The following is a 13,381-nucleotide window of genomic DNA, read 5'->3' on the forward strand; positions in this document are numbered from 1 at the left end:
TCGTTTTCAGGGAGGAACGAAAGTCTCTCGGATGTTAAAATTTTATATCCTTTTTATTGATTTGCTGCTTGTTTTCCGTGCATGCATCCTAACATGAACAGATTAGATGCATACATTCTCTGAAGTAACTCACTTCTCATCTTACACATAATCGTCTGGAGTGCGAAATTAAATTATCGTCCAGTGAAAAACTCAGTGGACCGGCTGCTGATACCGTTGGAGACACAAAAAAAAAAGAGAAATGATAGTTTATTAATTATGAGTTAAGAATTATCTACAACGGGCCGAGAATAAGGGGCGGGGGGCGGCCCAGGCTACGCGCCCCGCCATCGTCGTGGTGATTTTTCGTCGCGCGTCCCCCTTTCTCGCTTCTGTGGTTTCGCGTGCGCTGACTCGGATTGTTCTTGGTTTTCTTTTTTTCTTTCTTTCTAGGCAATTATTACTTTCGGTTTTACTTTTTATTAATTCCTTTATTACTCTACTTACTCAACCTGCGGAACGTTTTTCCAAGTGTCCTCGCGATGCTCTCGCGACTGTCTCCGTTTGTCCCTTTTTGTTTTTCCGTTCGTTCTCACGACAATGGAATTACGAAAGTACACACACGTGTAGTGTCAGCCGCTGCGGGAAAATACTGAATCCGGCAATAAGTTAAGCAGATTCTCTTCTATGTTATTTTTTTTATCCTTTTTTTCCTCCCCCTTACGTTTATAATTTTTTGCCGAGTTTCATGCATTTTTACGAGCTGCTACGTCAACGTCCTCAGCCTGAATTACTTGTTCGACTTGGCCGACAGTAACCTTCTCTCTTCTGTTCCGTCGGTCTACCTCGGGAATTGCTATCAAATCGGATGGTGTGGATAATAATGACGATGTCTGTGATTGTGAAAGTAATGAGACGAGGATCGTTTTTAGCGTTTTTAAAGAAGGTTCTTGATCTCGTCGTACAATACGAGCACGAGCGCGCCGCCGGTACCGCGGAGAACGTTGGAGAACGCGCCCTTGAAGAAGGCGGTACCGCCTTCCGACTTGTAGATCGTGGCCCAACAATGGAGGGTGTTCTTGTATTGCATCTCGGACTTGGCACGACCCGACTGCATCATCATGCGTCTACGCACCGTGTCGAAGGGATACGAAATAATACCCGCAACAGTGGTAACGACCTGCGAGAAGGGAATCCAAAATTATGATCGCTTCACTCCAAATTATCGTTCCATAATTTCCATTTAATAATTTTTAATAATTTTAAATCCATTTAATAATTTTCTTTGACGAATTAATCTGCGGCAAATAAATTCTGAAGCAATTAAATGGAATTTGTAGTAACAAAAAAAAGGAAAATGATCGATTCATTAAATCTCATTTAAATAAATGAAATAGAACGGCAGTTCGTCGTTCTCGCGAGTCTCCTTACCTGGGCGATACCCCACGAGATTAGGAACGGCGTCTTCTTGGGATCTGGCAGCATACCACGGGCAGTGTCGTAGAAACCGAAGTATGACGCACGGTAAATGATGATACCTTGTACCGACACGCCGAAGCCACGGTAGAGACCGATAAGACCGTCGGTCTTGAAGATCTTGGTCAAGCAGTTACCCAATCCCGTGAACTCGCGCTCGCCGCCGACCTTGCCGACGTCGGCGGCCAACCTGGTGGAATCGAGAAGAGTGTGACGATACGGTTATCGAAATATCGTGCTAATAACAGCACTAACTGTCCTATTATTAACTTTCATAAATTGTTTGCTAACATTATCAAGAAGCAGCATCTGTAATGGGAGAGAGGGAGCGTTTATGCTATGCCTCGCTAATTAGAGATTAAGATTTACGCAGCAGTTACAAGACTTCGAGTAGCAAGGAACTGAAAATCATTCTCGGCCTCTTGAATAATAATTTTCTACGCTGTAATAATTAGCCTCCGAGTAACTCACCTAGTTCTGGCAAAGTCGAGGGGGTAGACGAAGCACAGGGATGTGGCTCCGGCGGCACCACCGGACGCGAGATTTCCAAGGAAATAGCGCATGAACTGAGTGTTCTTGTCGACACCACCGAGGAAAACCTGCTTGTACTTGTCCTTAAAGGCAAAGTTCAAGGCCTGTGTTGGGAAGTATCTGATGACGTTGGCCAAGTTACCACGCCAGTAACTGAGGAATCCTTGTTCGCGTGGGATACGAACGAAACAATCGATCATACCTGAAAAATAATGTACGCTATAAAAAGTACGCTCTGAAAAAAATAGAAGCTTCAGCGAGAGCTCGCGCTGTAGTCTTTACCATTTTTTTGTTAATTAAAAGAAGAAATATCGTGCTTGCAAAAGTTCGCATTCTAAAGCTTTCTTCCGTCCAGATTTTTACACGTGGCTTTCACATGGCGGGATACTGTTCTATTAACTCCAAACTGCCCTGCAAGCCCTTTTACTCTTTAGACGAGTTTTAGTTTTCGACCAATGCTTCCAACATGTTCTCTGCCCACTTATGACCTGACGAACTTTTGCAAGCATCTAATACTCGTAGATCAAAATTTCTAGCACAAATTTCCTGCGACGGTAAAAACTTTTGCTCTGCCAAAAATCAATTAACGATTGTCGGAGATTGGAAATTAAATAAATTAAATTTAAAATCCAATTTTTAAATTGGATTTTAAATTAAATTTATTTAATTTAAAAACTACATTAGTTACATTGTTTCTTTGGCGATGAAATCTGAAGAAACTAAAAGCGAGAGACAGTTCGGAAATAATCGCATCCTGCCTCGAGTCTCTCGTGTCTCGTCAGAAGCGCTGCGTCAAATCGCGAAAATGACTTGCTAATAATAACACGGGCGACAATTTCTTTCGATATCTCGTTTCGTAATCTAAGAGACATTACGTACAGCATCAGTCAAAAGCCGATAACGGCGAGCCGATAAATCGCGAGATCCTCCCAGCCATCGCGCGGTCTCCGCATAATCCGAGCCGGTCGATCCGGGCGGCTCTACATATCTGCCAAATTAACGAAGCGAGTGCGAGCTTCGAGAACGACCACGTAGCGATCCTAATTATTACAATTCATTAACAAAAACAAATTCATTCAAGCGAGATGATCATCTGGACGGTCCCTCCCGCCCCTCGCGTCCCGCGTGCGGTGAATCAACGGGAGTCTTAATGGACGGCGTGAGTTCGTGGAACTGCGCGCGTGGAAGCGGCGAGGAGGAATCCATGTCTCGTGGTCGGCCGAACGGGCGGCCATGTTGGATCCGACGTCGTGCACTCGTACGTCGTCATCGATCGGGGTTACGTTTCGCGAGCGCGAGGAGGTAGCGAGAAGCCGCGGGCTGCCATCTGGCTGGCGGGACACGGCGAGTTTTATTGAAATATCGATCCATTGCGATCCGCCCGCGCGGGGGGAGGCGGAGCGGAAAGAAGAGCGGTGACTCCGGCTCTGCCGCACATCGCGCGCGATACACATTATCGGCCTCGGTGTGGCTCCAAGTTATGTAAGCCATCCGCGCCGTCCGTCCGTCCGTCCGTCTGTCTTCGGAGCCGAAACCTCGACCGACCTTCGTTACATAAATGCGCGAAATACGGCCGCGCGCGATACGCTCGTCTCGTGCGAGGCGGCGAGTGCGCGCACGGGGCTCGCGTGGCGCCTTCGACGACGGTGTTCTAACGGCATTACATAACGGCCATGTCTCCTCTTTTTGTCTCGCCTGCCTGCCTTCGTAATTTTTTTTTCCTAGATTTCCCTTTCTCGGTGCGAAACTCCGCGGCCCCGTACACCCCATAGGAACAATGGGCACGTTCGAGATTACTTGCTACTGTCACATGTTCCGCGGGGGCAGGCTCTAGTACATTCCACCGCGCCGCGCGCGCGTCAAGACGGTGTCCCGTCTCTCGACGAGCCGTCTTTCTCTCTCTCTCTTTCTCTTTCTTTCGCCGAAGGCGGATTCGCCTGGCGTGGCATGGCGTAGCGTGTTCCGTTACGATGAGTTACGCTGCACCGCTCCGCTCCGCTCGGCTCGCTACGACGCGTCACGCGGCCGGTACTTCCCGCGGTCCCTGGTACGATCTTTCCTCGGAACAAAGGCAGAAAGGGAGAGAGAGAGAGATGCTCGCGACGTGGTACTCACCCTTGTAACGCTGATCCGCGGCGATCTGCTTGGAGATGTGCTGTACCTGCAGCAGCAACTTGACGCGCTCGATGGGCGCGACGGTGGTCTTGGAGATAGCGGCGGCCACGCCGCCGGCTATGAAATCCTTGGCGAACGCCACGGGATCCGCGATTCCAGACATCGTGGTGTTGGGTGGTTGAGAGGTGCGCGCGCGTGTATGTGTATGAGTAGAGAGTACGGGTAAGAGGAGAGAGGAGACTCCTGACGACTGAAAGGCGTTTCGGACGCGCGCCGGACGACGAGTGAGCGAGGCAGCGCTCGCGAGCCGCCGCCGCACCGCGGAGCGGACCTCCGCTAAGAATAGCCGCGCAGGTCACGTGTGCCGCACTGCGCAGCTACGAAACCACTGCCACGGAGCCGCGCGCGCACCCGCCGAGTAACCTCGGCACGCGACCGTGATACACGGCCGCCGTGACACCCGTCGTGCCTCGTCGCTTCCGACCGAATTCGTGACCCCTTCCGTTCGCGGCCAGGTCGTCTGGCGAGGAGTCGCGGCATTCCGCGCGGCCGCCGGATCCTTCGCGAATGCCGCGCGAATCGCGCGTTCGAAAGCCGCCGCGACTCGCGCCACGGAGACGTCGCGTCCGGTTGCGGGTCGGCCTATGGCGCGGCCGCGCCGATCGGTGTCACGGGGATTTGAAATTATTCAAACGCGATGGCGGGAAAGCGCTGGAATGCGGCGCAAGAAAATCTCGAGCGTTTCTTTTGTTGTCTTTTAACATTTTATTTTATTAATTCAGAGTAACAGGATTTGAATAAATTTGAGAGTTTTTAGTTACATCGCAATAATGTTGCGATGTAGAATAAACGATGAGATTTAATTGGCAAATCCGCAAATAAAGATTTTAAACATTTTCTTGTAACACATTTAATAAATAATACCATTCGTGGATTAAAAATTAATATTATAATCGCGCGTTACCGTATTGGAAAAAATCATCAAAGCAAAAATTTTATAAAATCTTTATATTAGATAATCACAAGATTATCTGTACAAATGAGATAATTTATAATATTAATATTCCTTCGCTGTTTCTAAAATCTGCGCCTTGAGTCGCTTCGTCAAATTTTCAAATCGCGGCGTTTAGGAGTGCACGTGACCGCGCACAGCTGCACGGACGGGTTTCCCCGTCCGCGGCAATGTTCAAGGTGCAAACCGGTGACTTCGGGGTGGCGGACTGGCGGCGGTCGCGCACGGGCTTGCGCGTTGTTCAACTCGCGTCTCAAGAACGAGGCGCAAGGTCAATTCTCTGCCGAAGAAGGAGGTTATCGGGGCACGTGTCGCTTGCGTAACCCTGGCTGACGACCATCGCGTTGCGGAGGACCGCGCCAGGGTTCAATGGAGTAACGTCAAAAGCACGGGGTATTTATACACCTGACAAGAGAGCACGTGTATCCACGCGGAACGCGCGCGCGCGCGGGCGAGAGAGCCTTGCGCGGAATAGATGATGCTAAAATCAGCTGTCCCTCGCCTACACACGTGTGCGTATCGCATGCTCGATATACCGATTAAGCGTTCGCTGCCCGCATGTGTGTGCGTGTGCACGTCAGCGATCGACCTCTCCGCGTACGTTGGAGAACCGCGAATAAGTATATAATATGCACCTACTTCGACCTTTCGACTCGAGCTTGGATCCAATTCGAGCGTAACGTCTCGATACGATATATTCGAATTACACTTGACATTGTCATCATCCTCATGATGAATTCATCGTGAGAGCACTCGCGCACGGGATGAAGCTTATAATTAGCGAGAAGCTAATTTGAGAGAGGATTGCGGAAGTTTAATTTGATTGAAATTTAGATTTAAATTAATTTTGTTACTCGTTTTTGTTATTTTATATTGCCCCGTTCGCTTCATTTGGCCAACTGCTGCAGCACGAAGCGCGCGTCCCGCATATTTCCGCTCTAGTATTAAATAGTTAAGTGTTCATATTGGAACAAATAGCACGAGTGTTCTCTCTCTCTCTCTCTCTCTAGGTAACGAATAAAGGTTAGAAAGAATAACACGAAACGAGAAAGCGCATGATTATAGTCGCTAGGTAATAAATAATCATGTATTTTTCTTCCGCCGTGAAGTAAACTTTTATTTCCGCAGACTCTACAGTCGACAGTGGCATTTCAAGTGTCGAGGCCGAGAGACTCGCGTTGCGAGAAAAAATCGAAGAAACAAAGAGAACAAAGTTATCAATCCGAAGTTAGCAGCGGGTTAATTAATGCATTCCGCCGGAAATATCGTCGATATAGGAAATTCCAATCAAACACTTGCATCTTCAAAAATTACCATACTAGATCGACAGTTTTAAAATAGATATAAGATAACCTATCTATGATCGAAAATTTCCAAGGCGTCTCGGAGATGCACGCGGCATTTCCTGTTACGATAATAACGCGCGATACGAATCTTCTCGAATTCTCGATAACGGATAGCGAGGAATGAGCGCCGCGAGCTGATAAGAAGAGAAGAGGTAACTGATAAAAAGGGATAGAGCGATAAAAATTTCGGCGACTCTGCGATATACGATATACGCGATAATTCTCGTAAGAATGCAAGTCGGTGACGCGCTCGCGTTATCAATTCGGGCTCGTTGGATATCCGAGACCCGAGGCGCGAGGGGACGTACGAACGTATCGAGTATTGGATTTAATAAGTGGCGACCTTCACGCGTATCGCCACTCTACTCTCGCGACCGCGTAACCGCCATGCGAGCGATTTCCCCGACGAATGGTCATTGCACCTCTCGGATCGAGATGCTTCCACGGCCTTTATTTCGTTATCAGCGCGAGACCGATTGCGAAATTTGCGCCGAAAGGCGGGGGGAAAAAATCGGCGTCGTGAACTTCGATTCGATTTGCGGACGATGCAACGTAATCGGAGTGACCGTTGTCTCTAACAGGACGCTCACTTGGCGTGTGATAATATGTATAATGTATTCCGTGATTTATCGATGTCACCGCTTTCGTGTATGTGTGTGTGTGCTTGTATTTTTATTACGTAAGCTCGCGATTCGCGGATCTCTTGGAAATCACGATTTATAAGTAAACTTGCTAGATTTTAATTATTAATTGTTATGAATTATTGTTTATTAGAGATTTAAAAGATTGATGAATTGAGAAAATTATATATTTCTATTTATATATTATGTAATCGGTTTTTGGTACGTTTATTGCAAGATTCTGAAGGATTTCGGCTTATTCGCATGTGGGTTCACGTAAAAATAAATCCGCGCAGAAATAAATGTGACGTGCCAACGCTTCGTACGTGTCGGTCAGCTGTGCATCTTTCACCCGATCCGTCACGTTCGTTACGCCACGTATTCGAGATGGTTATAATATTATCTGTTTCTGTAATCAATGCCATATATATGAATATACATTATATAAATTTATAGGTACACGCGAAATAATGTAATGTCTTTCCTCAGCGAGCCTTTTCTATATTAATACTAATTAAATTATATTTAAATATATATATCCGTAACGATTTAAATTCTAATTATATTTACTCATATTAATATTTATATATTATTAAATATTAATCAATTATTTAGCTAAACGGGGGAACCATTTAAATTTCGGCCATTTAAATCGCCGTGGCCATGGCGCGACAACTCCGTTGGTACACTGCTCAATTAGCTAGAGAACGTGAGGCAGATTCAACGCTATCTAGTGGCAGCGCCCTGGACGCGAGCCGTGCTCCGTGGACGGTGAACGAAAAAGAGAAAAGAAACGACAAACAAGTCGCACTGCTGCGGAATCGCGCGGGTGAGGTACGAGAGCCGGAATCTCGAACTGTCGCGAGTGCCGATCCGCGCCTCACTTCACACCGTAGACACCGCTTCCTCGTGGAGAAGCATTTGCGCGGCTGATGCGCCGCTGACGTTCCGCGGGTTCTCGACGGTGAGCGTCTTCGCGAACGACCGACGTCGCCGCCGAGGTTATGGTTTCTTCCCCATCGCTGCGCGTCAATTAAACCACGATCGACCCGGCGCGGTTGGTTATCCCGGATTCCGCTCGCGAGGAGCCTCTCCGGTGCTCCTGCACTCGCAAAACGTCACGTTACACGGTCTACAAACTGCCACCGCTCCAATTACGCGCTCCCACCGTCCTCGATGTATGTAATTGACGATTAATTGCTCGGGCGCGAGTACCGCACCCCGCGCGGAAAATATCGATGATTCAACTCGAGATCAATGATTGTCCCTTATAGTTTTTACCGCCGCCGACGGACGGATGTCGGTTTCTCCGTTGCACTAGCGAGCACCGTGATGTATCGCGACGCACCGATGGAGTTGATAAACGATGCGTGTGTAATTGTTGTAGATGTAACTCCCCCGTGATGACGTTCGTCGTGTAAATGTTACCCAAGGAAGAGGCTAGGATCGGCAACATGACGGAAGGTGGGTTTTGACTCGCGTTTTTCGCCCTTGCACGACGGTGAATTTTTTTAGGAGGAGACTAATCTGTTTGTACGTCTGCCACAGGTGCGGAAACCCAGCCGAACGCGGGGAATGAGTCCCAGACAGGTATCTTATTTTCTTGATGATTTATGTATGCGTGCGTGCGTGCGTGTGCGTGTGTGTGTGTGTGTATTTCTAGTTTAATTATATAAAACTCGACATCAGGCTGTAATCAAATTAGCATTTACTGCAGGTGTCTGTTGGTATCGCAGACCAGGGCTTTATTTCTGTCATTTGACTGTGCTGTGCTAATTTTTTCAGTCATGCAAGAATACAGTCTTATATAATAATTTAATAAATAAGATATCAAAATTGCTTTAAAAATGTTTATATAATGAATTTTCCTAATTGTTAGTGATGCAGGAAAAATAAATATCCTACTTAATTATCTCCCATATATTATTTATATATTTTTGTACTTATATACAATGGAATCACAAAATTTCTAACGCGAAGCTTGAAAATCACAATGGATTTGTAGACAGAAATTTATATAAGTTTGTACTGTACCTTCGCAGAAGCCTTAGAATCAAGGGCAACGCATAGCGAGGGCTTACACGAGGGAGCAGTGGAATCAACGTCGCAGACTATCCTTGAACCTATGCAGGAGCTTCTTACGGTTCATGGCACCACACAGGGAGAGAGCAGCGATGCTGTCAGCATTTATACCGCCAGCACTTCGGTATCTGGTAATGGTAAGCTCTGGAAATTCTGGATTCTCTCTCACGAGATAGAAAATACATAAATATATGATATATTTATAATTGTTTGCATCGCACTTTAGAATCCAGCTCGAGTAGAGTTAGCGCAATAACCGTGGTGTTGCCCTGGGGCGCCCAGAAGGAGACGGTGAAGCCGCAGCAGATCGGAGACATGGATCTGCGACCAGGGGAGTACGTGATGCGGATCCTGTTTGCGGAATTTACCTCGCAGGCGGAGAAGAAGATGGAGGCTGTCATGACGGAACACGTAAGCCTGTCGCTGTCAAAACGACATTTGAATCACGAAACAACGCTAATGGAAACGCTTGATTTTATTTTCAGGAGAAGCAATTGTCGAAGGTCTTACAAAGGGGCGAGGATCTGCAATTCGATCAGCTGTTATCGGCCTTCGGCTCGGTCGCCGAGCACTGTCTGCCGTCGATACTGAAGGCCCTGTTCAATTGGTACGAACGTCAACTCGTGGACCAGGGTGGAGATCAAAAGAAACCCGCACCTGGAAAGGAAGATCAGAAGGGCAAGAGGTGAGCGGACAAAGATATTAAAAAATTGACGATTATTATTTTATTATTATTTTATTTACGATTATTATTATTATTTTAAGAACATATTCAGATGACTGAAGCATTTTGCAATTTTGAGACGATTTATTACTGACGTAGCATCTTGTAATAAAATATAAGTCTATAATAAATGCTATAATAAATTAATAATTCGATAATTCCATAATAAATAAATTATGTATTTCAAAAAATGAGAAAAAATATTAATTATATCGTATTATTTTAGCATTATGTACACAATAGTATCGGGAAGTGTGGAAACAGTGGAGAGAAGCGAGGCAGACCTGCTGCAAGAGCGCAGAGATCTCGCCGTCGAGTTCATCTTTTGCCTGATGTTAATCGAGGTGTTGCGGCAGCTACCGTTCCATCCCGGGCACGAGGACTTAGTAACTTACATAGAAAATATCGCTTTCAAGCATTTCAAGTACAGGGAAGGGTAGGAGACCTTAATCGAGCCGAATAAAATTTTGGCAAGTGGCCTCTTCTATAACAAACGCTCTTACGTCTTTTCAGGATACAAAACGAGCCAAACGCAGCTAACATTCACATCATCGCGGACCTCTATGCCGAGGTAATCGGAGTTTTAGCCCAGTCCCGGTTCATGTCCGTGAGGAAGCGCTTCATGGTGGAGCTGAAGGAATTGCGAGCCAAGGAACCGGGTCCCCACACCACCCAGAGCATCATTTCCTTGTTGATGGGAATGAAGTTCTTCCGGGTTAAAGTAATTATTCCAATTATTTAATTATTATTTAATAATTTATCATAATACATTATTTTTAACTTGTAATTTAATTTTAATATTTAATAAATACGTTACGCAAACTTTCAGATGGTACCCATAGAAGAGTTCGAGGCGTCGTTTCAATTCATGCAGGAGTGCGCTCAATATTTTCTCGAGGTCAAAGACAAAGATGTGAAGCACGCGCTGGCCGGCCTCTTCGTCGAGATCCTCGTTCCTGTTGCTGCCGTAAGCGCAATCACTTAACACTGATTCAACATCTTCAATTATATTTATTGATACGAATACCTGCTACTTTATTTCAGGCTGTAAAAAACGAGGTAAACGTCCCGTGCCTGAAGAACTTCGTGGAGATGCTGTACTCGACGACGTTGGACATGTGTACCAAGTCCAAGCATAGACTGGCGCTCTTCCCGCTGGTGACCTGTCTGCTCTGCGTCAGTCAGAAAACGTTCTTCCTGCAAAACTGGCATTACTTCTTAGCCATGTGCCTGTCGCACTTGAAGAACCGCGACCCCAAGATGTGTCGAGTCGCATTAGGTACGAATATAAAATGCAATCAGAGAGAGAGAGGGAGATTAATATTTATTTATTTAATTTATTTTAATTTAATTTATTTTATTGTAATTTAATTTAATTTAATTTAATTAATTAATTATTTATTTTCTTGTTACAGAGGCTCTGTATCGTCTACTCTGGGTCTACATGATACGGATCAAGTGCGAGAGCAACTCGGCCACGCAGAGCAGGCTGCAGAGCATAGTCAACTCGCTCTTTCCTAAAGGCTCGAAGGCGGTAGTGCCGCGCGACACGCCGCTCAACATCTTCGTCAAGATCATACAGTTCATCGCGCAGGAGAGGCTGGACTTCGCGATGCGCGAGATAGTCTTCGACCTGCTGTCCGTTGGCCGACCGGTCAAGATAATCCTGACTCCTGAGCGCATGAGCATCGGACTGCGGGCGTTCCTCGTCGTGGCCGACAGCCTGCAGCAGAAGGAGGGGGAGCCGCCGATGCCGCGCACCATGGGCGTGCTGCCGAGTGGAAACACCATGCGTGTCAAGAAGACCTACTTAAATAAGGTATAATATTATTATTATTATTTAACATATTTACGTAATATTATTGTTATTATTATTTTTGTTACATCTTTTTATATTTTAAATTCTCATTTGCCTCGTTTTACGTTGTTGAGTCAAATTACGCACTTCTATAACTCAGATGCTGACGGAGGATACCGCGCGGAGCATAGGGATGTCCTCGTACTTCCCGCACGTGCGCCGGGTATTCGTGGACATCCTGCGCGCGTTGGACGTCCACTACGGCCGGCCGCTCATGATGACCAGTACGCAAAACATGAACAAGGAACCGGACGAGATGATCACGGGGGAACGCAAGCCTCGAATCGACCTCTTCCGTACCTGCGTCGCCGCCGTGCCGCGACTGATCCCCGACGGCATGACCGGCGCGGAGCTGGTCGACCTGCTGTCCCGCCTGACAGTGCACATGGACGAGGAACTGCGCGCGCTGGCGTACCAGAGCCTGCAGACGCTGGTGCTGGACTTCCCCGACTGGCGGCAGGATGTCGTGCTTGGGTTCACGCAGTTCCTCGCCAGAGACGTGCAAGACACGTTCCCGCAGCTGGTCGACAACGGTCTGCGGATGCTTTTGCAGCTGCTGACCAGCTGGAAGAACGCCCTGAGCAGCCCGAGCATTAGGTCGAAGGAGCAATCGGTGGTGGACACCGCGCGGGTGAACATACGGGTGGACATCGGCGTCAAGAAGTGCGAGGCGGGCCAGGTCTGCGGTTCACTCTCATCCATATTTATTATTTATTTTATTGACGCGAAAATATAAATTTTCTCTTCCGTTCGCAGAAGGTGGAACCTGTGTCGAACATATTTTACCTGGTGGAAGGCTTCGCCCTGGTCGTTCTCTGCAACTGCCGCCTCTATCCTCGCCGACTGGCCGTCCACATTCTCCGGGAAGTGAAGCTACTGATGAAGACGTTGGGTAATTACATTTACGCGTTTCGCTATGCTACGGTTACTCATCTGATCAATCGTTTCCAGGAGCGCCCGAAGACGATCAACCCGTGATCGACGTAATCGACGCGTGCTGCCCGGCCGTCCTGGAAAAATGCTACCCCATGCTACCGCCGGCCGAGAAAGCCGCAGCCGCGTCCACGTCCAACGTGGACCTGCAGTGGATAGCGGACAGGAGCAGTTGCGTCTGGACAGCCGGTACCACCTCGTTTCTCGCGATTCCGGGTATCGCGCGTCGCATCCATTTAACGGATCACCGTTCCGCGTTGCAGGATTCCACGACGAGAACAGCACCAAGAGCTCGTCCTCGCTGAATCTGAACGGTGCCGATCCCTGGGCCAGCTGCCTGTTCGCTTTCCTGGAGAAGGACAGAGTGCTCACGCTGTGTCCGAACGCGGTCGCTCACTCGTGGCCCACCGTCTTCACCCGCATAAACTCCCTCTTCTCGGTGGTCGATCCCACGTAAGAGATCTGTAATCCTGTTTTCAATGCACTTAAATCCTGAGACATAACTAGAGACTTCCGTCTGTCGCGCAGGCCGGTGAACGACAATCGCGCCTCCCTGCTGAGAAGCTCGACGACGGTGAGGAAGCCGGTGAACGAGAGGGACGTCTACATGCACATCTGGAAGAACTACTTGACCTTCGGGTACAGAGTGGTGCCGCCCGTGCCGAACCCGGTCGTCCGGTGCGCCAGCCCGGACCTCAGCCTCAG

At 47.6% G+C, this 13,381-nt stretch overlaps 2 protein-coding genes across 4 annotated transcripts in view; one reads left to right on the forward strand and one right to left on the reverse strand.

Moving 5' to 3' along the window:
- Positions 1-38: 38 nt before the first annotated feature.
- On the reverse strand, positions 39-4,398 carry LOC105285540 (ADP,ATP carrier protein 2). The gene is made up of 4 exons (XM_011349786.3): positions 4,102-4,398; positions 1,927-2,188; positions 1,411-1,645; positions 39-1,159 (listed from the first exon to the last, which is right to left on the reverse strand). Exons 1-4 carry the CDS (start codon positions 4,262-4,264, stop codon positions 917-919), a joined length of 903 nt encoding a protein of 300 aa, XP_011348088.1. The 5' UTR covers positions 4,265-4,398; the 3' UTR covers positions 39-916.
- Positions 4,399-4,521: 123 nt separating this feature from the next.
- LOC105285542 (protein furry) overlaps positions 4,522-13,381 on the forward strand; it is a 32,584-nt gene continuing 23,724 nt past the window's right edge. For 2 of the 3 annotated variants that reach the window (XM_026972537.1, XM_026972538.1), the window contains exons 1-15: positions 4,522-8,543; positions 8,628-8,669; positions 9,122-9,298; positions 9,388-9,572; positions 9,647-9,846; positions 10,112-10,321; positions 10,399-10,606; positions 10,715-10,852; positions 10,930-11,164; positions 11,301-11,704; positions 11,844-12,422; positions 12,500-12,635; positions 12,695-12,865; positions 12,940-13,129; positions 13,205-13,381. In XM_026972537.1, coding sequence (XP_026828338.1) covers positions 8,501-8,543; positions 8,628-8,669; positions 9,122-9,298; positions 9,388-9,572; positions 9,647-9,846; positions 10,112-10,321; positions 10,399-10,606; positions 10,715-10,852; positions 10,930-11,164; positions 11,301-11,704; positions 11,844-12,422; positions 12,500-12,635; positions 12,695-12,865; positions 12,940-13,129; positions 13,205-13,381 — 3,095 coding nt within the window. In that variant the 5' untranslated portion in view covers positions 4,522-8,500. The remainder of the gene's footprint in view (positions 8,544-8,627; positions 8,670-9,121; positions 9,299-9,387; positions 9,573-9,646; positions 9,847-10,111; positions 10,322-10,398; positions 10,607-10,714; positions 10,853-10,929; positions 11,165-11,300; positions 11,705-11,843; positions 12,423-12,499; positions 12,636-12,694; positions 12,866-12,939; positions 13,130-13,204) is intronic. The other variant, XM_026972536.1, reaches the window with a different exon arrangement.

This window comes from Ooceraea biroi, chromosome 9 (genome assembly GCF_003672135.1).
Source record: "Ooceraea biroi isolate clonal line C1 chromosome 9, Obir_v5.4, whole genome shotgun sequence".
NCBI lineage: Eukaryota > Metazoa > Arthropoda > Insecta > Hymenoptera > Formicidae > Ooceraea > Ooceraea biroi.

Bases quoted from the DNA above. Each gene is read 5' to 3' on its own strand.
- LOC105285540 (XM_011349786.3), bottom strand. From the start codon at position 4,264: ATGTCTGGAATCGCGGATCCCGTGGCGTTCGCCAAGGATTTCATAGCC. The intron at 2,189-4,101 runs GTGAGTACCACG...ATTATTTTTCAG, and splicing joins CGCGGATCAGCGTTACAAGG to GTATGATCGATTGTTTCGTT. The intron at 1,160-1,410 runs GTAAGGAGACTC...CCCTTCTCGCAG, and splicing joins TCTCGTGGGGTATCGCCCAG to GTCGTTACCACTGTTGCGGG.